This window comes from Labrus mixtus, chromosome 13 (genome assembly GCF_963584025.1).
Source record: "Labrus mixtus chromosome 13, fLabMix1.1, whole genome shotgun sequence".
NCBI lineage: Eukaryota > Metazoa > Chordata > Actinopteri > Labriformes > Labridae > Labrus > Labrus mixtus.
In genome coordinates this window covers 5,242,002-5,266,968 of record NC_083624.1, presented here as the reverse complement: position 1 = coordinate 5,266,968, position 24,967 = coordinate 5,242,002, and the positions used below count along the sequence as shown (strand labels likewise).

At 40.9% G+C, this 24,967-nt stretch overlaps 1 protein-coding gene and 1 pseudogene across 2 annotated transcripts; both read left to right on the top strand.

Moving 5' to 3' along the window:
* The first annotated feature begins 1,312 nt into the window (after nt 1–1,312).
* LOC132986710 (TLR adapter interacting with SLC15A4 on the lysosome) lies at nt 1,313–5,469 on the top strand. Of its 2 annotated transcripts, none has more exons than XM_061053290.1 (2): nt 1,313–1,411; nt 3,960–5,469. In XM_061053290.1, the coding sequence occupies exon 2, from the start codon at nt 3,989–3,991 to the stop codon at nt 4,928–4,930; it is 942 nt and encodes a 313-aa protein (XP_060909273.1). In that variant the 5' UTR covers nt 1,313–1,411; nt 3,960–3,988; the 3' UTR covers nt 4,931–5,469. The 2 variants fall into 2 exon arrangements, with proteins under 2 accessions (XP_060909273.1, XP_060909272.1); XM_061053289.1 differs by having other exon boundaries at nt 3,987–5,466.
* A 1,528-nt stretch (nt 5,470–6,997) lies between these two features.
* On the top strand, nt 6,998–9,707 carry LOC132986709 (tubulin beta chain-like; annotated as a pseudogene).
* Nucleotides 9,708–24,967: the final 15,260 nt, after the last annotated feature.

Sequence of the window (24,967 nt, the reverse complement as noted above, 5' to 3'; positions counted from 1 at the left end):
TGGCATGCGGTGCTGTGCATTCTGGGATTTGGTGTCTTTGATCCACATGAGCCAAAAAGACACTTTCTGCCTTTTCTCGGCCAAGAAGGCACCAACTTCAACATTTATTTCACATTTCTACTACATGTATGACCCGATGTCAATACAGATTCATGTTTCAACTTTGAATTGACAGCAAATTTTTTGTAAAATAATTAGTTAAAAAATATGATGGGTGGCCGCAACTTCTATGTTAAAGATTACGCCTATATATGAAAAGAAACAAAAGATCAAAACTGTAAATTCGGTTGGTTAATATAACGAACTAGACAAGTTTTATGACGTAAACTTCTGTCTAGGTTTTTTCTCGCCTGATTAATAATACAACATGTTTTCTCGGATTTCATCGGCCTCTTTTGTTGGGCTTCCCCGCTGCAAGAGGAGGAAGTCTGATTACAAGAGGCTTAACTGGAGCGAGTCATACATGCAGACAAGGAGCCATAAATAAAGCCTGAAAGTTTCCATCACTCTCACCAGGTATCTGATTTAGATCTCACCTTGGTTCGCCAGGGAGAGAGAGATTAATGCCAATGTTTTGGCTCAAATCAAGCGAGGAGCAATAACAAAATCATGACTAGAAAATGATCATTCCAAGGTCTCGGGAAAAAGTCAGTTTCAGAGTTAAACATGTATGAAAACATGATGAAGAGCAGCCATAGTTTCATGGTAGGAAATGATGACTGCATGTGGCTGCACAAAGTAAAATCACACTTCTGCTTTTGTGCCATGAACAGGTGGAGGAAAGCTCTAAAAAAACCAGCTAAAAAAACAACCTGTTCACTTAACTCAGAGAGCATCAGAAAATGAAAACAGGAATCAATATCTGACAAACTTTCACTTTCCTGATATTTTGATCATATTCAATGTAACTTCTGCATTTAACTAAACCGCCATCGCTCATTTGTTTCATTTACAGAGAAAACTAAATGTCTGTAGTTTCATTTTACAGCTTATTTTGAAGAATACCGCACCACAACACCAAGAATAAAATACTAATGCAGAGGAACAATCTCATGTGGGCTGTTAGATAGATACGAGAAAAGGAAATTGAGGGGAATATGCCCAGCAAATCTGTAAACATCCTTTAAAAAATGTGATATAACCACAGGAGGATGATCAGTTGGACTGTTTCATCGTTTGCACAGCTGCAACTCTAAGTTTGCAGAAACGAGTAAAAGTGAAGATACCTGTTATTTCCACTTCCTCTTTGCATGATAAAAGACAACCCACTTAACACATGAATGCTCTCATTCCTGCAGATCCTGAAGCAAATGCAAAGACAATGCAATATTTCTAAGAAGAAAAAGACCGTGGAAGGACACCAGGCACCCTAGGGTGAAGGCAGACTGAGAGACTGCGATTCCAGCCTAAGGTAGGGGGAGAGTTTGTTTTGTTTCAGTGGAATATGTTTTATTTATGATTGTTGGGTAAGCTGCTCTCTTTCAAACTGTTTTTTTTTCTGTTTGGGGGATCAATATGTTGACCTCCTTACACACCTAAATCAAAATAGATCATGAAAAGGATCATTTAAAATTTAGTGGCAACAGCTTCATAAGCGGTTTCTTTCATGTCGTCATGAATGATCGGGTGTTTGTCTTTGAGCTATGGGATTTTTTATCGCATTTCTAATGACCCATTTAGGGACAGGAACAACTAACTAGCTGAAGGCTGTGGTATGCAACATTGATCAACGCTGTATACAGAATACCTCCCTTTCAGAGCTGAAATGGATGAAGTACTACACACAACTTTTAAGTGCATGTATTTTATTCAAGGTCTTCGTTTTTCTTTGAAACTACATCTATAACCCACCTGAGAGACACATTTGGTTTATAAAACATTACAAGTATATTATACATTCAATAATATTTGTAAGTTTATAAACGTGGTTCCAAACTTTTCTCGTTTGTCAAGCATCACAAAAATCAATACCTCATTGTGTCCCTTTGTCACATTTCAGATTAGTGTGTGTTTCATGCAGCCTCACCAAAGCCTCATTTCCTCTAAAACATGTGCAGATGTTTCTATTCAAAAAGTAAAGTTAAGTATTTTTCCCCTGAAAAGACAATGTTCTAAAAAAATGAATCTTTTTGTTTTCTTCTCTCCTCCTTTCATTTAATCAAGACCCCTCAGAATTATCTTGTGACTCTAGAAAGGACCCCGAATCCCAGGTTTGGAAACACTGGACTAAACAATCTAACTGTAATTAAGAGGCTAAAAACTACTTCCCCCTGTACCAGCTTTAAAACAATCTAATGCATTAATCATCGGAGACATTTTTCTCTGCAGAAAAATAACTTTTAGTACTTTTACTATGATACTGTTTTTTATTTTTAAAATGCTTTAAATATGTCACATATTATTCTCCTTTTCAACCACTTTAAATAAGTCTAAGAGCTCCCAAAAACATGACTGTGAAGTTTATTTCTAAAAATCCGCTCCTATCCTGTATCATATCATGCCTATAGACACCCTCTATTTCAGCCCTGCTCAGAACAGGCTGTTTCTGTGTCTGTACCTTTAAATTCAAATGAGCTGTGTTTGACCACACCCCCTTCCTGGAAGGGCTCCGGCTTTCTTGCTTCATGCCCAAATGTTTAGGGTGAGAAGGCAGACTATGGCCCTTTTTCAAACCAAACCCTACACCCTCCCCCTCCGTGACGGAGTGCACTCCGTTAGAAGTCACACTCTCAGCTGAATGAAGTCTCCTTCATCGAGGTGTAGGGTAGAAATACAGCGGCAAGCTTTGGGAAAAACTTCCCTCTCTCAGGTGGAAACAGGAACTGTGTGTTACCATGGTTACTCAGCGGTATCTTAAGGGAACAGCTTTTTTTTTGTAGCGAATGCATTCTGTAAAAATCTTTATGTAGCCTAGATTCTTCTTCTTCTTTAGTTATATTAGTGTAGACTTATAACAAAACTATTAGATTGAGCCTACATTGTTTATTGTAATTTATAATTTCAGTTAAGTTATTGTAATTTTTAGAACAGGGTGTCCTAAATTAACAAAGACAAGGAGATAGACAAGGAGACTATCGTTGAACATCAGAGCAGCAAAAAGTGTATTTTTTATTGTTGAATTGAGATTTCACAAAGACATCAAAAGTAGAAAAATAAGAAATAAATATTAACAGCGAAAAGTTCTCTGCAACATGATTTAATATTCTTTTGTTTTTGCAACAGTCCCGGTAAATATAAAACACTTAACAATAAATAAACATGTATTTGATCCTCAGTAAACATTTGAAGTTGTTAACGTCTGTGTGATGATATTAAATGTCTATCTTAGTTGGAGCAGTGTTTGAACTCACAGGTTGCTGTCTCCATGACGACCGGACACAATAGGCGTTGCACGTGATCCGAAAGTCGGCATCGGTGCACACTCGCTGGTGGAGGGTTTAACAACCCACTACCACTCCCCGCTAGTTGGTTTGGGACGGACTTAATATGGCGGACCCTCTGCGAGGACGCGCAAACGGAGGGGTAGTGGGTAGGGGTAGGGTGTAGTGGCCGGTTTGAAAAAGACCCTCAGAGGACAGAACAAACACCTAGCTGGGGGAGGGGTTACTTCCCTTTGTGATGTCATGAAGGGAAAATCTCCAAACAGCCTGTTTGAGCACACATTTTCTGAAAAGTGGAGCAGGCAGAAGATGGAGAGGATGGACTTCTCTTATCATTGGGGGGTTTGCAGGCTAGGGACACATTAATGTGAGAAAAACATGATAAAGTGTATTTTGCATAATATGTGACCTTTAAACGTTGTAGGTTTTAAGAGGTATTGTGTAGTTTTATACTTTTTGAATAGTATTTCTTGAACAGTAATCCCTGTATTTGTATAATCATTAAATAAATAGATGAACGTATGCAAACATTTGCATTCCTTTCTGTGTAAAGTAATGTTATGCAGTGTTTCTCAACAGCTTCTGAGTATCTTGTCTGTGTTGCAGCCATGCTTTGTGAGGGCAGACTGTTGAGCATGACCTACGGGGAATTGGATTTGGATCCCCTCTGTCCTCAGCAGACTCTCCAGAGTACTTACGGGCTGCCGAGAGCAGCTGCTACACTCATACCGGGCTCCACCAGACACACTCCACTCGCTCAGCGCGACTCCCCCGAGCTGACAGGTTCTTCGCCAGAGGAATTGCGCATTTCTCCGCTGCAGTCCTTGGATTTCCACAGAGCCTGGGAGGGCAGACAGATCTCTCCAGAGATTGAGATCCCAGCTCAGGCCTGCTCCGGTGCTGATTCCCCTTATTTGGTCCCCTCTTTCTGTCAGAGCTTCTGCCAAAACTACAGCGACCTCCACATTGGAGGCGACCAGGTTTTGCTTCTTTCAGCCAATGAGGGTGATCTCCGTGTTGGTACTGATGCCCAGGCTGTCGGTCCCTTCCTCCAGTCCTGTGACGTCCTCCCGGCTGTAGAGGAATCCCCCCCTGGGAAGACGCCTCAGACCGGCCTTCTGCGCCCACTGAGAGGGGGCTCGAATCGCTGGAGGCAGGGGAGTACACGTGATCGCAGCTTTTTGTTACAGGGGCGCGAAGGTCCGTTCTCCAACTCGCTTCTGAACCACTACCTGGAGCAGAAAATCCTGGATCTGTACCAGCAGTACCTGATGGAGAACATGGCCAGAGAAAAAACCCCTGGCTCAGGTTATGACACGGGCCCTGTTTGCCCCCTGCTGGGCTCGGAACTGGTCCTCACCAGCCTGGATCAGATCACATTGCAGCTGAGTCGGGAGGGGAACCTGGAAGCCGGTATGGCCAAGGACATGGTCCTGAGCTGCCTGCTGCGTGTGGCGGGTGACATGCAGTCAAGTGAGATCAGTACACCGTTTCTGCAGATTTCAAATGAGGACTCCAGGGAGCAACTCAAGGAGAATGAAAAGGAGTAACCTCGGTGTCAAGGCACTCACTCATTTTAGTCTCTTACCAAGAAATAATTTGAAACTGATTTTTACATTTCATTTATTTCATTCTATTTCATGTTGAAAGCAAATTCTGCATGTGATCACAAAGACTGTGTTCTGTGTTACTGTAACTTGATTTTGACATGCAGTCATGCAAGCAGTGTGTTAGTGCATGACTGTGTAGTGGTTGTGAATCCCCCCTTCCAAAAGACAATAAAGACAGGAAGTGAAAATCGAAATTGATCTTTTGCTTTTATTTGCTTAATTTGTAACAGAGCAACAACTCTGCAACACAATAACATTCCTCCTTTCCTATTGCTGGCAGTGTCTTTGAATACTGATTAACACTGTTCATTCATCTTCCCCTGATTTGCACATTTCCGCGTATTCTCTCATATGCAGCTTGTACAAATTTTAGGTATAAATTTGAAACCTTGAGTGCAAAAAACCCCCCAAAAAAACAAAACGACAGAGAGTTTTAATCAAATAGGGAGGCATCTGGTATCCAGCAGTTAACCTTTAAAATATTTTTATGAAGAGGGAAAAGCTAAAGTTTTTTTGCAGCAGACATTTAACAATCTCTTTTTGTGTGAGTTTCTTCTTCTTCTTCTTATTAGAGTAGAGAGTAGGTGTTCTTAGCGTCAGAGTACTGACACATCTTTCGGGCTACACAACTGAGAAGAACAGAACAAAACTTTTTTGAAACCCAAGTCATCAGACAGGCCGCGGTTGGAGGATTTGTTAATGTGCGTGACCTTCTAAAGTTAAGACGAAGTGGATTGTAACAGATTTCATTGAAATGTGATGTTAACAAAATAACCAAATTTGTGTCCGAATTTGACTCAGTACCAAGCTTTGACGTTACTTGTCTTATTGTAATGCTTTGGAGTTTATGAATAAAACACACAAACAGATTTGAACCTTTTTAAAGTGAAACTTATTTTTTCCAAAGATGTCATGAACCATCTTTATGAGACAAGTCCTTGAATCACTTGATGTCATCACAAAATACAAATTATTCTACTGCTTGGTCTTCTGCTGCAAGGACATTTCCTTCCCCAAGCATAACCCAAAAATTTTCCGTGGCCATCCACCCAAAATAAATCTAGATAAACTGAGTTAATTTGGTAAAAAGTATTTCCCATTATACTCATAGATAGGACAGCTTAAAAAAGAACTCCTGTTCTCAATGTCACCAGCTCACGACAAATGATAAAAGATGACAGCTTTGGTGTCTTTTTTCTTTTCGTTGTTGTTGATAAAACTACTGTTAGACCGTAGACTGTATAGTATATATACTGTATATTTGAAGAAGAAATCAATATTTGATTTCTTCTGCTTCTTTGCTGTGGTGTGCTGGTGGGGTGGCATCAAGACTGGTGAGGCAAACGGGCTGAACAAGCTGGTGAGGAAGGCCCGCTCTGTAGTGGATCTTGATCTGGACAGTTTGGAGACAGTGGGTGAGAGGAGGATGAAGGACAAAATCTTATCCATCCTGGATAACTCCTCTCACCCTCTACATGACGAGCTGTGGCAGATGGGCAGCTCCTTCAGCCAACGCCTCATCCCCCCCCCCAGGTGCAAAACAGAGCGACACAATATACGGACTCACGATCGTATTTTTCATCACTTTATCAACATTACGTCAAAACAGGAACCGAATTAACAACAATGCATCTTCAGAAAGACAAAGCAACATGTTTGCATGTTTTTCTCTTTATTCCCGCGGGATCTTGTAGTTCTCCTGTGATGTGTCATGGGTGCGCTCCGCTGCGCTGACGTCCCAGAAACGGATCCAGTGTGAATGGGCGCGAGCCGTCCGACGGAGCAAGACCGCGACGCTGACGGAGTATGTGTGAATTGCGGGTTACCGTCGCCTCGTTTCCACGATACAAAAAAACAAACCTTCAGCCAACGAAAATGTCCCAAACAAATGTAGAAGCGTCTCCATGAACTATTGAACCACAGTATTTTGTTTAGTTCTTGTGTAAATTTAAATAACTGATGCATTACTGTATTTAATCAGAAACTTAAAAACAGTCAGAAAATTCAACTGCTCTGATCCAGGACTATATTAGAAATTAGTTTTCATATATTTTATGCTATCTAAAAATATATATGATCAATAATGTCATTGCAAAAATGCGAAGTCGTAATGATTAATAGTTATAAAACAGTACAGCCATTGTAGAAATTGCATTAACTAACTCAAATGATTAGACATTAGAATCTGTTGCCAAGCAGGAAAATTAGAAGTAATCACCTCATCCCATGGACGCTGAAAAAGTTGTTCCTTAGCACCTTTTTTTTATGCACAATATCAACTCAAAAGCAAAATGAGCATGCCTTTGCTTGATGTAAGTGCTTTAACACTGTGGGGTATTGATTTAACGTTCCATTTTGTCCCTCTGTTTTCTTCACCAGGTGGCAAGTGTGTCCCTCGTGCAGTGCTGGTGGACTTGGAGCCAGGCACGATGGACTCTGTGAGGTCTGGTCCCTTTGGCCAGATCTTTAGACCAGACTGTTTTGTCTTTGGTGAGAATGAAATGTGTTGTAACTTGACATTCCCATGGTGTGATAGCTGAAAGTCATTTTCCACAGCTCAACTATTCAATATATTCAAAACAGAATACCAGTTATTTGTGTGATGGAGTCATATTTCCAATAGAATCAGATCCAGGAAGTGTTGACTCTACAGCTGTGATTAATCTCTGTATTTGGATGTCACACAGGGCAGAGCGGAGCAGGTAATAACTGGGCTAAAGGTCACGACACCGAGGGCAGCGGAGCTGGTGGACTCGGTCCTGGATGTGGTGAGGAAGGAGGCGGAGAGCTGCGATTGCCTCCAGGGCTTCCGGCTCACCCACTCGCTGGGCGGCGGCACCGGCTCTGGTTTGGGCACGCTGCTCATCAGCAAGATCTGAGAGGAGTATCCAGATCGCATCATGAACACGTTCAGTGTGGTGCCCTCACCCAAGGTTCATAACATAGAAATCATGTCATTAAAATTCTATCTCGTGCCCCTCTTGTCTTTATTTCTCACCTTCATCTCTTTTTGCTTTTCTCTCTCACATTTCAGGTGTCAGACACAGTCGTTGAACCGTACAATTGCAACCCTCTCCGTCCACCAGCTGGTCGAGAACACAGATGAGACCTTCTGCATTGATAATGAGGCTCTGTATGACATCTGCTTCCGCACACTGAAGCTCGCCACACCCACATACGGTGACCTCAACCACCTCGTCTCAGCCACCGTGAGTGGGGTGACCACCTGCCTGCGCTTCCCCCGGGCAGCTCAACGCCGATTTGAGGAAATTGGCCGTGAACATGGTGCCCTTTCCCAGGCTGCACTTCTTCATGCCGGGCTCCGCCCCCCTGACCAGCCGCGGCAGCCAGCAGTACAGGTAGAGAGGCACAAGCATGCTTTTTACACACTTAATCAAACCCTCACTTTGTTATTTCAAATGCATGTGACATGAATCTTAAAGAGCCCATATTATGCCCTTTTTGGGGTTCGTATATTTAATCTATGTTCCTACTTTTGTACGTTCACAATAGATAAAGTCCGAAAAAAGTGTCTGTTTTCATGTACTGCTCCTCCTTGCTCCCTCTACGCTCTGAGTCCGTCAGCTATACTCTGTTGAGCCCACACTGTTAGACCCCACATGGGCCAAGTCTGCTCTGATTGGTCTGCCGATCCGCTCTGTCGTTATTGGTCAGTTGCTCAGCACGGTTCTCGGAAATGTCCCGCCTCTTTTACCATATTGGGAATGCAGCCACTTTGGCTCCGAGGGGAGCATAAACATTAGCACCTAAGCACTACTGTGCTACCGCAGGCTACGGCATATCGTGGGCGTGCTACGGAAGTTAACGGGCGTGCAACATGAGCTGCTGGGCTTGCCACAACGAGCCAATGGGCTTAGAGCAGTAATCTCACACTGATAATGACGTCGGACTGACAAATTTTTATCGAGGGGGGCTAGAACCGAGCGTTACATGCGGCTAATGCTGCAGCTAACAGGAGGACGTAGGAGAAGCCGCGTTTCCGCGGACTTTGAATTTTTGCAAATAGATGTGCCTAAACATGCACAGGACACTTGGAAAACACACTAAAGAGCATATAAAACCAGAAAAAGCAGAATATGGGACCTTTAGCTCCATTATCTTGTCTTTTTCCAGGTCACTGACCGTTCCTGAACTCACCCAGCAGATGTTTGACGCCAAGAACACGATGGCAGCTTGTGACCCACGCCACGGGCGCTACCTCACAGTCGCCGCCATCTTCCGAGGGCCGCATGTCAATGAAGGAGGTAGATGAGGCAGATGCTTAATGTTCAGAACAAAAACAGCAGCTACTTTGTGGAATGGATCCCCAACAACGTCAAAACCGCCGTCTGTGACATCCCCTTGGTAACAGCACAGCCATCCAGGAGCTGTTCAAATGCATCTCAGAGCAGTTTACTGCTATGTTCCGCCGCAAGGCCTTCCTCCACTGGTAAGTAAAAGACGATTTTTTTTTAACAGGACAGTGAAATGATGTCCCTGTGTTTGTGCAGGACTTCTCATTGTACCTCTAGACTCAAACGAGTTTGAGTTGAGTGTTTCTTGTTTCAGGTACACTGGCGAGGGCACGGATGAGATGGAATTCACTGAGGCTGAGAGCAACATGAATGATCTGGCGTCTGAGTACCAACAATATCAGGACGCCACTGCTGAGGAAGAGGGAGAGTTTGAGGAGGAGGGAGAAGAGGACTTAGCCTAGACCAGGGGTGGGCAAACTTTTTGACTCACGGGCCACAATGGGTTCTAAAATTTGACAGAGGGGCTGGGCCATGAACAGATGGACAGAGTGTTTGTGTGAACTAATGTAAATGACATGTAAAAGCCATTACATGAAAGGATTTGGCCTTTAAAAGCATGAATATGCAAGGCTCATTGTACAAATTGATTTCCAAATGCATTCATTTAATTAAATTACATTTTAACAAGCACAGTAGAGAAACTTACGTTCAGTTTCAGTGGGAACAGTGTTGTTGATCTCCCTTTTTTTGCCAGTGCATTAAAGTCTGGAGTTAGTTTTGTAGTGGCAATTCTCAGGATAGATCCGAGGTGTTGGTCAGTTAAGATTTAAGAGATTTAAGAAGATTTAAGATTTAAGAACTTGGATCTGTGAGGGGCTTTGTTGATGTTCATGACGCTGAATGTCTGCTCACATACGTAGATCGAGCCAAACAAAGTCAGCATCTTCTGTGCCGTCCTCCGGAGGTTTGGAAACGTGGCTTCGTTAAGTGAAGCATAAAAGTCATTCAGTGTAAGAGAGTTGAACTTCTCCTTTAAGACGGAGTCAGACTGACGATCGATCAGTTCCAATTGCAGCTCCTGTGGTGCTGTTTCAGGGTCTTCTGACAGGGGACAGGACACCAGCTGAAGTGACTTTTCAATGTTTTCAAAATCAGAAAACTCTCCGTGCAGGTCGTCAAGCGATTTGCTGTATTTCTTTGCGTTTCGCGTCGCCTCTTTCTGCATGGCAAGTGTGGGGAAATGAGCGAAAGATTTGTTTGCAATTTGTCTGGAGAATAAAGTTAGCTTGGATTTGCAGGCTCTGACATTTTTGTACATGTCGTGCACAAACTGATCTTTCCCCTGTAGTTTCACATTCAGCTCGTTCATGTGTGAAAATATGTCCACAGCAAATGCAAAGTCACAAAGCCAGTTCTTGTCGCTGAGCTCAGGAAATTCGTCGGATTTCCCCATTAACTCCAAAGATGCGCTGATCTCCTCTTTCAGCTCCCACACTCGTTGAAACACTTTGCCCAAACTTAACCAGCGGACACGAGAGTGGTACAGTAAGTCCTGATGATCCGCATCAGTTTCCTCCAGGAACGTAATAAACTGACGATGCTGAAGTCCCCTTGCTCGTATAAAGTTAACAAGTTTTACAACTGGATTCACGACATGATTAAGCTGCAATACAGACTTACACAGAGATTCCTGATGGACGATGCAGTGAAGGAAAATAACATCCTGGTCAGGGTTTTCCTCTTTCACTTTATCCTGGATTCTTTTTAGCAGCCCAACATGTTTTCCAGTTAAATTTGGCGATCCATCCGTTGTGACATTGGCAAGTTTACTCCAAGGTAGCTTCATTCTCTCGATGACAGCAGACACCTGGTTATACAAGTCCTCTCCTCGCGTTTTTCCTTTCAGGGACTCCATGGTCAAAAACTCCTCCGTTATCTCAAAACTGTCATTAATCCCTCGGATAAAAATGAGGAGCTGAGCAGTGTCTTTAACGTCATTACTTTCATCCAGCGCTAGTGAATATAACTTAAAGGACTCAGCCTTTTTGTTTAATTGGCTGGCTATATCTTCGTCAATCAGTTCCACACGGTGAGTCACAGTCCTGCGTGATAAACAGATTTTTTTCAAACTGGCCTTGGCTCTCCGGACACAAGAGACCTGCTGTCTCTACCACGCATTCTTTTAAAAACTCGCCTTCGGAGAAAGGCTTGCTAGCCTTTGCTTAATTTGAATGCCAGCAAAAAACTTGCCTTGGTAGTTGACTCTTGAATCGCAGTTTGTTGGTGAAAAAAATGTTGCTGAGTCTGTAAATTAGCCTTCAACCTCTGAGCCGTTAGCCGCCCGCTCTTGCGTGGACTGCTTGCTAGCGTGGTTAGCATGCTTCGTAGCAAAGTGACGGCTGATATTGTACTCTTTGAAAACTGCGACAGTTTCTTGGCATATCAGGCATACAGCCTTTGATCGGACTTCAGTGAAAAAATACTTCACTGTCCACTTTTCTTTTCTTTGGTCCGCTCATTTTTACAGAAGGGCTCATACAGGTTCATAGGGCAAAGCGAAAAAGTGAAGAAGGGAGTAATACACCACACTCTGAAGTGCGCCATCTATTGGGGAAACGTGGGCATTACAGGGGAAAACGAACAAGGTTTAATTATAATAAAATTTAATAATAATATAATTTGGACTATTCATAGTGTTTTTGTAAAGCACTTCACAAGCACAACACATATTCACACATGTAAACCATGTCCATTTAAATGAATTCACATTGTGAAACAGTTGCAATTTCCTTCCTGAGGTAGTTTGGACACGAAGTAAGTCTGTTAAGTCAATCTTCTCTTTTAACTAATTGAAATAATTGGATGACTTAACCTGCCTCTCTACTTACATAAGTGCTGCGTCGCCTACCAAAGGAGGGTTGTTTGGTATTACTGGCAAGAAAACCTTCTGTTGTAGCTCATCCTGCAGCACCAGCAGTGAGGAGGCGGACTAGTCCAACCTAGTTTTTTTTTTTTTTTACTAACTGGTACTCTCCAATACTAGTCGGTTCTCTCTTGTTAGTTTCAACACATTTTGTCGACCACAGCCTTAATGACGTGGGCAGGTGGAATTGTTTAACCCCCATCACATCAACACAAGTGTCCAAAAGACCTCGTGTCCAAACTACCTCAGGAAGGAAATTGCAACTGTTTCACAATGTGAATTCATTTAAATGGACATGGTTTACATGTGTGAATATGTGTTGTGCTTGTGAAGTGCTTTACAAAAACACTATGAATAGTCCAAATTATATTATTATTAAATTTTATTATAATTAAACCTTGTTCGTTTTCCCCTGTAATGCCCACTTTATTGTCCCAGTGGGAAATTTGTCTTGGACTGCATTGGAGCTCTGTGAAGTCCAAGACAAATTTCCCACTGGGACAATAAAGTTAATCTTAATCTTAATCTTCAGGCCTGCTGCAGCCACATATACACAGGATATCTTCTTCCCCCATAGAATGAAAAAAAAAAACAGATTAATGGAAGAAGAAAAAGACAAGCTTTAAAAAAAATATTCTAAATGTTTAATGAGTTCAAAAAAAGTATCTGATTCTTCCAATTGGGATGTAACTATTTGTCTCGTGCAGAATTGGTTCAGTGCATGGTTAAGCATTTAGGTGTTCGAGTACATTTATAGGGAATCCGTTATTTTAAAGCTCCTGTGAGGAAGTTTCAGTCGTCTTTGGCTACTCATGTTGACAAAATGGTACCTCTTATCTCTTTGCTGATTATGTACTGTACGTCTGTAAATCATGCTTTTGCCTGGATTATAGACAGAACAGCTTAAGAGAGACAGGAAACGCTGGGAGGAGAGAGTGGGGATGACAGGGCCGAGGCAGGACTGGCAGGACCTCCCGGCTGCTGCTGTGAGGATTATGTCCTCTGCAAACCGCTAAGCCAGTGGTCCTCAAACTTTTTAGACTGCGTACCACCTCCGAAAAATATTTGGCTCTCCAAGTACCACCATTATGGTAGATGTTAAAATACACTGTAGGCCTATTTCAACACACATTTTACGCAGGAGGTTATCTATTATTGACTGTTGGCAGCCACACTATAGGACTGCTAAGGGCTAGCGCTAGAACTGGCACTTAAACTCCAAACAACTCTGACATTTGCCCAAATCAAAAAAAAAGTGCAGCACAATACAAATGACAACTTTATACCAACAACCTGTTTGAGAATATTTAATCTCCAGTGTTTCCCACTAATAGACGATACCTGGGCCCAAGTATATTTCAAACCTCTTCTGATTTAATTTTTCATTTATTCATAAAATTACTGCTGTGTTAACACTAGAACCGCCAAGACCGTCGGACGGACGGTTTGGGTTTTTATAATACAAATAACTCTTTTTCAATAAAAACTTACGAGCCTCTCATCCAATGACTTTTCTTAAAAATGTGTCCTGTATGTTTTCTGAAGCGTGTAACTAAAATAAAACACACAAGATTTCTAAGCATTTGTACCTCTAAGCGCCGCCGCCTTCATATTGATGGCAGTTGAAAATGATACATTTCTCTGGATTGTTTTCGCGCGTCGTTTTAATTTTTATTAGTTATTGTTTCTATTTATAGACTTCATATATATGTGCAGGAATTTAACAAAGAGCGACAGATAGATAGGAGATACAAATAGATAGATAGAGACCATAGACAGATAGATACATGCTCATTCTTGAGCCGGCAAAGGAACAGAGAGAGGAACACCTGCGCGTCAAGGCCAGTCTGACGTCGGTGCCCACTGAGCCACAACATCCACAAGAGCTGAGAAGGAGGCAGTGTCAGACAAACACGCACTGCAAGAAAAATATGACCATTGACATGGCTCCGTTATGTACCGCTGCTTGCTGCCGATTGTGCTGAACTCCTATAAATAACAGAATATCTGTTAATGTAGGCCTACAGCTGCTTGCTGTTGTTTCAGTACTGAAATATAACGGAATATCGAGTGGAACTTTTCAAAACGTGAAGCATACTCCTGTTGTTGTTTATGTCTGTGCATAAATTGAGCAGATTAAAGTTGTTTGTTGCAAAAACTAAATTAATTTAGAGGGGAAAACACATTTGATATAAATACAACCCAATAGATACAAGACAGATAAGATAAGAGTATGACAAAAAAAATAAAAAATGTCGTTTTATGCTGAACGGGTTTTTTTTTTTAATATATAATGTGGAGATTTCTTTGCGTACCACCACAGGGAGCCCGCGTACCATAGTTTGAGAACCACTGCGCTAAGCCATCCGGCGCCCAAAGTTCTGTTTTTTTCCTTCTAATGAATTTTTTAACAGACAAATATATATCACTTATTGAGAATATTTACCTCTGAAAATGTTTTTTAAAAAACTGCAGTGTCAGCATTTTTTCTGACACCAACCCAATGTAAGTGGTTTCAGACATTAAACATGATCGTATATAAAGAAACAATGTGTCAGCTGAAGGTTTATTTTGTTAGGTTTCATTAACAGCTTTAATACAGTGAATATGAAGTAGTATTACCAAGGTCTGGCCCATACTCTTGATATCATATCTGTATTTTTTTTTACATCTGTTGTATATATGTATCTGATGATTTAGTTCTTATCTGATGTGAATATTTTATGTGAAGATCCTTTCCATCAGATCACAGGAAGCTTTTCAGCAGAACAGGCCGCAGATCTGATCCTACATCCTCATCCCATTTAAGGGAAACACTTTACTTTACCCAGCCATCTAGACTCACATTTATTGTTTGACCTGAGTGTAATTCATTCCTTAAAAAAGGTTAACACCAGAGTGCATCGTGAGAAAAGAATGGACCGCCCCTTCACACTGAATGAGCTCTTTGATGCATTCATGACCAGGACCTAAGATCAAACTAAACCACTGTGAATTATTGCCACAACCACTAATGAGAAAAAAATCTGGAGATGGTAATTTGAGTATCTGATGAATGTTTTAAGATGTGTTCAGGTGTCTTCAAATGTAACAGCCTTTGATTGTGTGATTTTAATGTAAATACAAATGATTCAGAGTATTGGCAGAAATCACCAGTCATCATGCACAACCTTCAACTCAGCAGAAGAACCCAGAACTATGAGGATAGGAGGAAGCCAAGTTAGTAACAAAGATGTGTGGGAATGGATTTGTACAGAAAGAGAGGGAATGGAGGAACGTTTTAAAAGTTTATTAAATAAATGAAATAACTTTATATAAAACACATGTCCAAACATAACAATACATTAACTTGGAAATAATTTAAATTGGTGGCCTAAAACCGGTGTACTCTTCCTCTTCATCAGGGTACTCTTGGTGGATACGGACAACAACGCAGGAAGGTATCACTACCCGGTTGTGCTTTCCCAGGTATCCCCAGCACCAGCAAACGAAGGATGCCAGGTAGCGAGCACGCCTATAATGACAAACGTAAAAAAGTCATGTGATTATATTCTTCAAGATTTATTTTGGGTTAAGTGGTCTTACAGTCTTGTTTTCTCATTTTGTCTGTCTTATACAGCACATCATGATCCCTAGAAGATGAAAGATGTATCAACCTGCAGCTGTCTGGATTGGCCTGGACATCTGTTTCTTTTCTTTTTTTTCTGTTTGCTTTTTTCTGATTTGTTTGCCCTTGGTGGATGACTGCTCTCTACTGAGTATATTCTCTAGTCATTTTTGGATGTTCACTAACTTGTGTTTGTACTGTCTAGAACTTTTGTGAATGTAAAACCTTATTTTGGATTATTAACATGTGTCTGTAGGCACCACATGAGTGCAGGCTTTTTATTTATAGCTCAGAGACACTTTACATTCTAATTGTTTGGCTGTGCATTGATCCTGACAATACCAAACCTGAGTTAAACTAACACTAAACCAACTCTGTGTTTCCTAAAACTCTCAGCTTATTTTTAAGAAATGCATTCAATTTGACTAACATAACTGTTATTTTGACATTCCTAAATAAAAATGTTTTTTTCAGACTTACACAGCTCTCTCTTTCATCTCCAGCGGTCCACGGTCTGTCTGATAAATGTTCAGAGCATCCTGCAGGGAGTAGGGGTTCAGGCAGACAGGCTCAAGGCCTGGATGAAGAGTCATGCAGTGTGGCTCCTCTGGAAGCTCCAGACATTTATTCTGAACCTGTTGGAGTATGTGTTAGAAGGTGTTTCAGTTCTGACGATCCAGTATTAATCTTGTGTATTCATACTTTGAATGATCATTTTGTATAAGGAAACTATATATATATATATAAATTGTCTTTACATACGGCGTTAAGCTGCTTGCAGCACACACTTTCCACCTCTCTGTGCATCATCCTGCACTCTCCACAGGTGCACCTGTTCAAATATGGTTTAGTTAACAGTGACTATGATATCGTAACTATTATGTGTTAAACTACATTAATCTCAATACTACTGAGTATATCCGGTTGCATAGCTTGTGTGTTGTAATTATGAAAATCAGCGGTTCACACATCAAGCATGAGGACCTGCAGGTATGTAGATAAAACTGACAATAGACTTTTTTCTTTTATTAGCTAGGTGATATTGATAACGGTGGAGTTATTTTACCTTTATTGTGTAAATAAAAAAAACAGGTACAACAGAAGGCTGTAAATGGAAAACTAGTTTTCCATTATTATTGATCACAAAAATGTTAAACTTGACCAAATAGTAATACAAATCAAAGGCAATTATAGTGTGAGGATGATTAATAAATAAATGCAAAAAGTGGTAAAGATACATATTATTTTATTGTGGTTAGCTAAACTTATTTCATTTGGCTAGCTATGCTATTGAGAAACAGGCTTCCATAACACATTACTAGACTAAACAAAGATGATGGACAGACAGGTCTGATAGAGGAGCTGAGGCCTCCATTGTCAGGTCATTTACATTTTTGACAGTTGAAAAGGGAACGTCTTTCCGCGAGGGGGCGTGGCTTCGGCGCATTCCATGGACACGCCCACAGCATCCCAGAGGAGAAAGAACAGCTACATTTTTCATGATTTTGAAGCTTAATCTTATAAACTTTAAAGTTTTTTTCGTTGCTGAAATTTGGCCTGGTGGTTAATAATACATTCTTCTTTTGTATAAAAAACAAAAAAACATATTTTTTTTTTGGTTTACAGGGACTTTAAGATATTAGGAAACTCTGCTACACAGATTGATACTCCATTATTATATTCTCTGAACCACTCAACTATGTCAGAAACTTTATTCACAAATGTTCCAGTCTTTATACCACAGCCTGTGGTATAATAACAAAACAATTATTCCCTTAAAGGTCACATATTATACTCCTTTTAACCAGTTTAAATAAGTCCCAGAGGTTCCCAAAACATGTCTGTAAAGTGTCTTTCTAATAATCCACTCTGATCCTGTATTTGATCATGTCTATAAACTCCTCCATTTCAGCCCTGCTCAGAACAGGCTGTTTCTGTGTCTGTACCTTTAAATGCAAATGAGCTGCGTTTGACCACGCCCCCTCTATGGAAGGGCTTGGGCTTTCTCGCTCCATGCCCTATTGTTTATGGTGGAAAGTCAGACTCAGAGGGCAGAACAAACACCTCACTGTGGGAGTTTCACCCACCTGAGGGAGGGGCTACTGCCCTTTGTGATGTCATGAAGGGAATCTCTTCAAACGGCCAGTTTGAGCACACATTTTCTAAAATGTGGAGAAAGCAAAAGACGGAGAGAATGAACTTTTCTCATAATTGGGAGATATGTAGACATGGTTGCTTGTAATGTCAGTTCCTGGAAATAAAAACAAAGATCTTCAGTTGATTGAAAGAGCTTGATATTAAGAAACAAATTCAGCAAAAAATAAAAGAAAATCACATTTCATTATATTAGTCTGAATCTAACACTTTAAGACAAGTATTCATCTTCTCAGGGCAGCTGGAGAAAGAGTCATTGACCCGTTAACACAATCTGAAAGCGGTGTTAAGACAACATGGACAACCATCAATTAACTGCTTAAAGTTACAAAGCCATTTAAAAGTTTCATTAAAACCTGTACAGATGAAAGCTCCACTTTTCATTCATCCTTCTGATACAGGTTGAAGGTTCAATGACTTCCTTTCAAGTCGTGGTGCATCTCTATAAAAAAAAAAAAGGAAAGTTCATGCAACCAATATCCATTAAATCATAAAAATGTTTCTTCCATATTTTAGTCACTTATATCGTCCTTACTTCAAGAGGTTGGAGTTAAAAACATCTTCTCCAGGTTATGATGAAATGTGCACGTCCCCAAATGTCCTGACGACTCCGACATGAGCCTTTAACATTCTTTATGACATTTTACATACAAACTGGTGTTGGGGTTGTATCAAGTCAACTTTGGTTATATTCTTTAATAATTATTTCTATTTATTAATAATATAAATAAAATATCATTAAATTATGTTTAATCTCGTTTTGGGGCACCACCCTGTACTCAGGGAAATATAACCAAAATATCACTCAAATCAGTCTCAAATTAGTTATTTAATTACTAATATTATTAATAATTAATAACTATATTTAATAAATTGAAGGCGTGAAATCCGTACACAAAGCCTTCGCACCCAGCTTATATCACAATGCAAATACAACCAGTAATCACAAACAACTGCTCTCTTAAATTATAACAGAATTTATTTAAACAAAGCAACATCAATCCAAAATCAATGAACTTAATCAAACAAATAACTATTATAAACTAATCTAAGCAACAAACATTATCAAGCAAGGCTTGTGGAAGGGGTGTGAATGCGTGTGTGTGTGTGTGTGTGTGTGTGTGTGTGTGTGTGTGTGAGAGAGAGGGGGGGGGGGAGAAGAGAAGGGGGAGATGACTTCGTACCCACGTGGTCGCTCACGATGGCGCACCTAACAAAGACCTGGGTGTGTGCGTGCGTGTGCGTGTGTGTGTGTGAAAGAGAGATAGAGGGGGGGAGATTACTACGTCCCACGTGGTCGCCTTTTCGATGGCGCACACCTAACAAAGACCTAATGTGACCTTAATGTCTGACAGAGACCGAGTTCGGCCCTACACGATCTGTGTCTCTGAGGCGTCTGGATGGCCTCGAGTGTATGGATCTCTCTCTTTGTGTGTGTGTGTGTGTATGGCCTATGTGCGTAATGACACGGTGGTGGAGTTAGTCTCCAGATGTACGTCTACCCGAGAATATGTGTGTGTTAGAAAAAGGGAAGAAAATGGGAGAAAATGGGAGGAAAAGAGGATAAAAGAGGAGCGTAGAGGAGCGTAGAGGAGGAGAGAAATGCGTGCCTGAAGAGGCCGGATCACAGTCTGACTCCCGCGCCACAACTCGGAGTAATTCCCTTCATTCACAGAAACAAACCAATGGCCGAATTCAAGTTAATACGGCTTACACTGGCCTTTCTGATCAGAAGAATAATACCCAGTTATAACGCTGTTACGCTGAACACATACAGGACGCAGCGGTCCAACAAAGATAAAAATTACAGTTTCTGCACAAATCAAACAATTGTTAAAAACACTCTCTAAAGCTAATTCTGCCCAGACCTAATTAAGCCTCACTTGTCAATCGCTTTGCCTGCGATTGGTGAAGGAAAAAGGAGTCCGGCGATAAAACAGATCTTCTGTCCGTCCTGGTGTAGAGGCGTCTGATGGCGGCGAGGGTCCCTTACGGCAAGAGCGACTTCGTTGGTTCTCCGTCGAGGGGAAAGATGTCCGTTGATGTCCTGCGCGCCAAAACTTAACACAAAGGAAGATTGTTGCAGGAAACAGGAGGTGAGCTTTGGTCTCCGAGCACCTCGAGTCAGCGCGTGGAAAGAGGTAGAACGAGGGGAGTCTCAGAGTTTTGGCACCTGGCCGCCTTCCTGTGGGGTCTCCCTCAGGTTCCGGTCCCCCCCTTTACGTCACACGTAGGTGTGAAGTACCGCATGGGATTCTGGGATAAAGAGTCCTTTTAGGCCACTTTGTGATCTCAGTAAATAACTCAAAGGCCCAAGTCCATGGTTTGACTGTCCTAAGCCTGCGTGGCCCAACACTGGCATCATGCTGTCTTAACTGAAAGAGGCTCTTGTATTGAGAAAATGTGATCCTGGGAAACTGATAAAGTATCTTCTAAATTCGAGCTTTGCAATTTTGAAACATCAGTGTTTAAGAATCCTCAAAGTAGTGAAGAAGTACTGAAAGTAGGTCTAGGTCTCGAGACCGCTTTTTGAAGCATTTTTACTTGGCCTTGTCTCGTTCTCGGACCGGGCGGACTCTGGATTTTAAATCAAGACCGGTCAAGACCACCAATGATAGGCTATTTTTCCACATCATTCTTTTGAAGGGAAATACCCCTTTCTAAAAGAAAAACTAACTTTAATTAATTTATAATTTGACGGTTACAGCCACAACCTTCCAGGTGTTTATGGTCTAAGTGAGTGACACGTCCACTGCACACAAGATGAGGATTTTTCACTGATATTTATGGTCTTGGTCTTGTCTGGGTCTCGCCCTGCCTTGGTCTCGGTCTTGACTCGGTCTCGGAGCACTTAGGTCTCAGTTAGTGTGGTCTTTACTACAACACTACCTCAAATACTCAAAAACATTCATACATTTTATAATTAGTATGGATACGGTGTAAAAAAACAAAAAACAAATCACTTCTCACATAGTGGTATTAGAACAAACTAAATACTACTGAATATATACAGCCTTAGTTGATAATAAGTAGGCAACAGGTTTTGACACTGTTCACCATGCACCTTTTACTTAAAAAGTGAATAGATATGACTTTAAACATTAGGTAGTGGTTCTGTATATTCATTCTAAAAAGAAAACAATGCTTTAGCAAACATGTTAGCAGTGTGTAGACTTTTAAAACTAGTAGAATCTAAAAGCAAAAAAAATAAAAGATGAATATTAATTAAACTATCAAGATTGTGAACATTCATTTCCCCATTAGGTATGTGTGAATCAATAACAATTGTTTGCCCTTCCTCTATCAGTCATATCTACTTTAAATACAAACATTACAGTATCTAAAACATGTTAAATTCCTGTGTATATTTTTTTGACTTTAAAAGTAACACAACACAGTGGCAGCATTTATTCTTCTTCTAGGCTTATTTCCTTGAGGATTCAAAAGGAGACGTTTTCAAAGTCACAATTTAAAGTTCAAACAAAAGGAAAGTGTCACATTGAAATAGAAAGAAAGCTACAAGCAGCCTGTTGCAACACAGCCCAAAGTATTGAATCCCATCTCTGACAAGGCAAATAGCCTCTTAGAGTTTAAGATTTTGGCTCTGCACATCGAGTGACTAATCAGTTTTGAGAAGCTGTGCTTTAGATCAAGCAGATACAAAAAACAGTCAACTGTAAAAATAACTGTAAAACACTAAAACATGCAAGCTAATTCAAATGATGTAACAAGTATTTATTCATAATAATATTTTAGTAAACAATTCCAGCCTAACAAAGAGCTTTTGTTGACATTGGGATCTTATTGGTACGGTGGCTAGGAGGTGTCAGGCGAATGCATTTACAAAAACGCTTTGCAAAACTCCACAACACTAATGCATAAAATCCGCAACACTAATGCAAAGGAGTCGCAACACAAATGCAAAAGAGCAGCAACATGTGCTGCTCTTTTGCATTCATGTTGGGGATTTTGCAAAGCGTTTTTGTAAATGCAATCGCCTGACACCTCCCAGCCACCGTATATAAGTCTAATGAAGGCCTTTATTTCTATTGAAAAATCATTATTAATAGCTATACCATGCATTTTTATTGGATCACTTTGGATCACATTTCTTTTTCAACACATTGCAGTAAAGAATTCCATAACTTTAAAACAGTTCATGCCAATTTATTTTTTATATGAGCCCAAAGATATTCTGCAGTGTTACTAACAGTCAGCAGGGGGAAGCATTTACTCCCACCCTTTTAACCCCAGTGACTTTAACACACACCAACTCTTATATTTCCCACTATTCCTTCCCTTTCTCACTCCCCCTCCCCGCCCTCCTTCCTCACCAACATCTATCCATCCACATAATGCTTCCTATCTGCACTCTGCTGCTGCTGCTGCTAATCTATGATGTCACCGGCACGGGGCTGTAAATCTGCTGTAACAGTGACCGTCTGTGACACAGGTTCCTCTCATGTGTAAACAAAAACACAAGTTAGAGATAAGTTCAGTTCACTGCATGATTGATTTTTGGGGAATTGTAGCTCTACAATAAAAAGAGAAACTCACGCTGATAGATAGGCACACACAAGTGACATGTTATTTTTCACGTTTCCACCTATTCAAAGCGCTTTGAAGGACCTGCGACTCCCTTCCAGCTCCGTGCAGCCGTGGCCTTCTGAGCCCACGTTTGATCAAACTTCCTTGTTTCCTGTCCAAACACAGAGCCACAGGAGGAAAAGCGCTGTTTACTAAGTCGGAGCCCTGTGAAGTCTCAAGGCCGCGGAGACACATGTTTGGTATTTCTGCCCTCTATCCGGATTGAACATTCCAGGTACATGTTAAAGGAACCGAATCCTTGCAGACCTAAACAAAAACACACTCGCACACATAAATATGATTCAGTCCAATGTCATATTCAAACAAACTGATTTCCACAGGCCTTGGGAGAATGAAAAACAGACCTCTTGTTCCAGCACAGGTTGAGGATTGTTTTAAAAAAGGCTGAAGGTAAAGCTAAATACTGCAGTCTCAAAGTATTTATTCATAAAGCCTTCAAAATCAAAAATTACACAAATTATGCAAATGATTTAACTTTCCTTGCCCAGAAATACCCCGTAAGACTGTATTTTATTTGGGTGCTAATACTTTCTGAATAGAAGGGCAAAGAGTTTTTTTTAAATGTTCTGTAATTAGAAGTAGCTTTTCTCTGCATAAAAAGTGAAAACTAAGGAGTGAAGGATAAGCCCTGAAATAAGAGCAGGGACGCAGACTGATAAAAGTGATTTTAAAAAGAAAAAAAAAAGAAAAAGAGAGAAAACACTTCTCTCATGGTTTGACCATGAAGCTAACTGGGAGGTTGAAGTGTTGGAGTGTCTTTCAGAGGTTCATAAAGTAATTTCCGTGTCACAAAGAGCTTTTAACATGGAGGGCGGTAAAGGCAAGGCCACAAGATTTCATATCAAAGCCAAGGTCCCACATATACACTCACACTATTGTGGCTTTAATCCCCTGTAGCACTCGGCGGCTCGCCTTTATTTAAAAAGCTTTTAGTATGAACCTTGTTAATTGGAACAGTCGTGTACTGTTTACTTGTATTTTTTCTGTCTTTCTTTGTGGCTGCGATGTGATTTCAAAAAACCTTTATTGCAGTTTTTCAAGGCTCCTGAAGACTGAGATGCTCTGAGCTATTTACAAGGTTAGACATGGATACACATGCTCAATCATGAGCGCACAAACTCCAGCACCTTTTTCATCTTTTTATTTGACTCATAAAGGATTTTAATGTATATCTGTATTAAATGCAATGCTCATACACTCACAGTTACTGAACAAATGCAAGCATTAAAGTGTCAGACTAAACAGCCAATCAGGATGGATACATTAATCACTGTTTGTGCAGAAAGTTCCCTGTTGACCTTGAACAAATGTGCTTTAAAAAAAAAAAAGAAAAAAAGAAAATCCAGATTACATCTCCAAGGGTGACCTAATGTCCGAGCAGCAAGCATGCTGGAACATCTAATGACAGCCCCGCTCTGTATCGGGGCTGATTGACACGGGGACACGTAGCCGGTGGAACGGGAGAACACACATTTCCCGGTCAGTTAGCCGCTCAAGGTTGCAGGGAGCCCGCAGCGGCGCGGGTGACCTTGGCTAAGCCGGAGCAGACAGAGGAGGACCTTGAGAGACAGCAGGGCAGCAGGATCTGGCTCGCAAAGAGCTGGGGAACATAATGTGGTAATGCATGACTATATATCACAGCGCACAGGGGCCCATGTGACTCTGGTCGACAAGTGGCTGGAAAAACAGATTTTTTTATGCACTCACATGTTTATTCTTCTTTGCTAGGATATTTTCATGCTTTGTTGCTTTTTTACCGCTGTATTCAGATGCAGATTATTTACTTTTTTCCCTTGTTCGATGTGAAATATTTTGCATTTAAAATGCTCTGAAATCTTAAAACGGTATCGACAACAATCTGGGAGAAAACAAATCCTTCATCGCTTTTTAGAAAACCGATTATAAAATCACATTTCGCTGTCTAGACCATACCTCAAGGCTGTGTGGGCTGTGCTGATCACAAAATCAGCACAGGAAAAGGGTGCATGCAACAACCACTGTGCAGCAGTTAACATTATTTTTGTGTTACATGGTTAGAATCAGAGGAAGGCTAATCACGGCATTTGGAAAACACTTTTACATACTTACACTCTGCTATTGAGAGACATAATACTCACACACGTAGGCCAGAAATACATGCACAAACAGGTCCAATGGACATGCATTAATGGAGAGATGTCAGGGTGGGGACGTTTACAGGGAGCACGTCTGAGCTGATTGTGGTTCAGTGCCTTGCTCAAGGGTTGTTCCTAGAACACCTTGTTTTTTTTAATTCTCCATCCGGGATGGAAATAGTGTAACGTTGGTTCAGCGCGTCGATCAAAGGTTTGTAGGTGTAAACCAGAAAGCCTTCAACAAAAAGGATGTGAGTCTCAGTATCCAGGTTGTTATTAACGTCGCATGAGATTTCTCAAACTTCACCGGGTTCT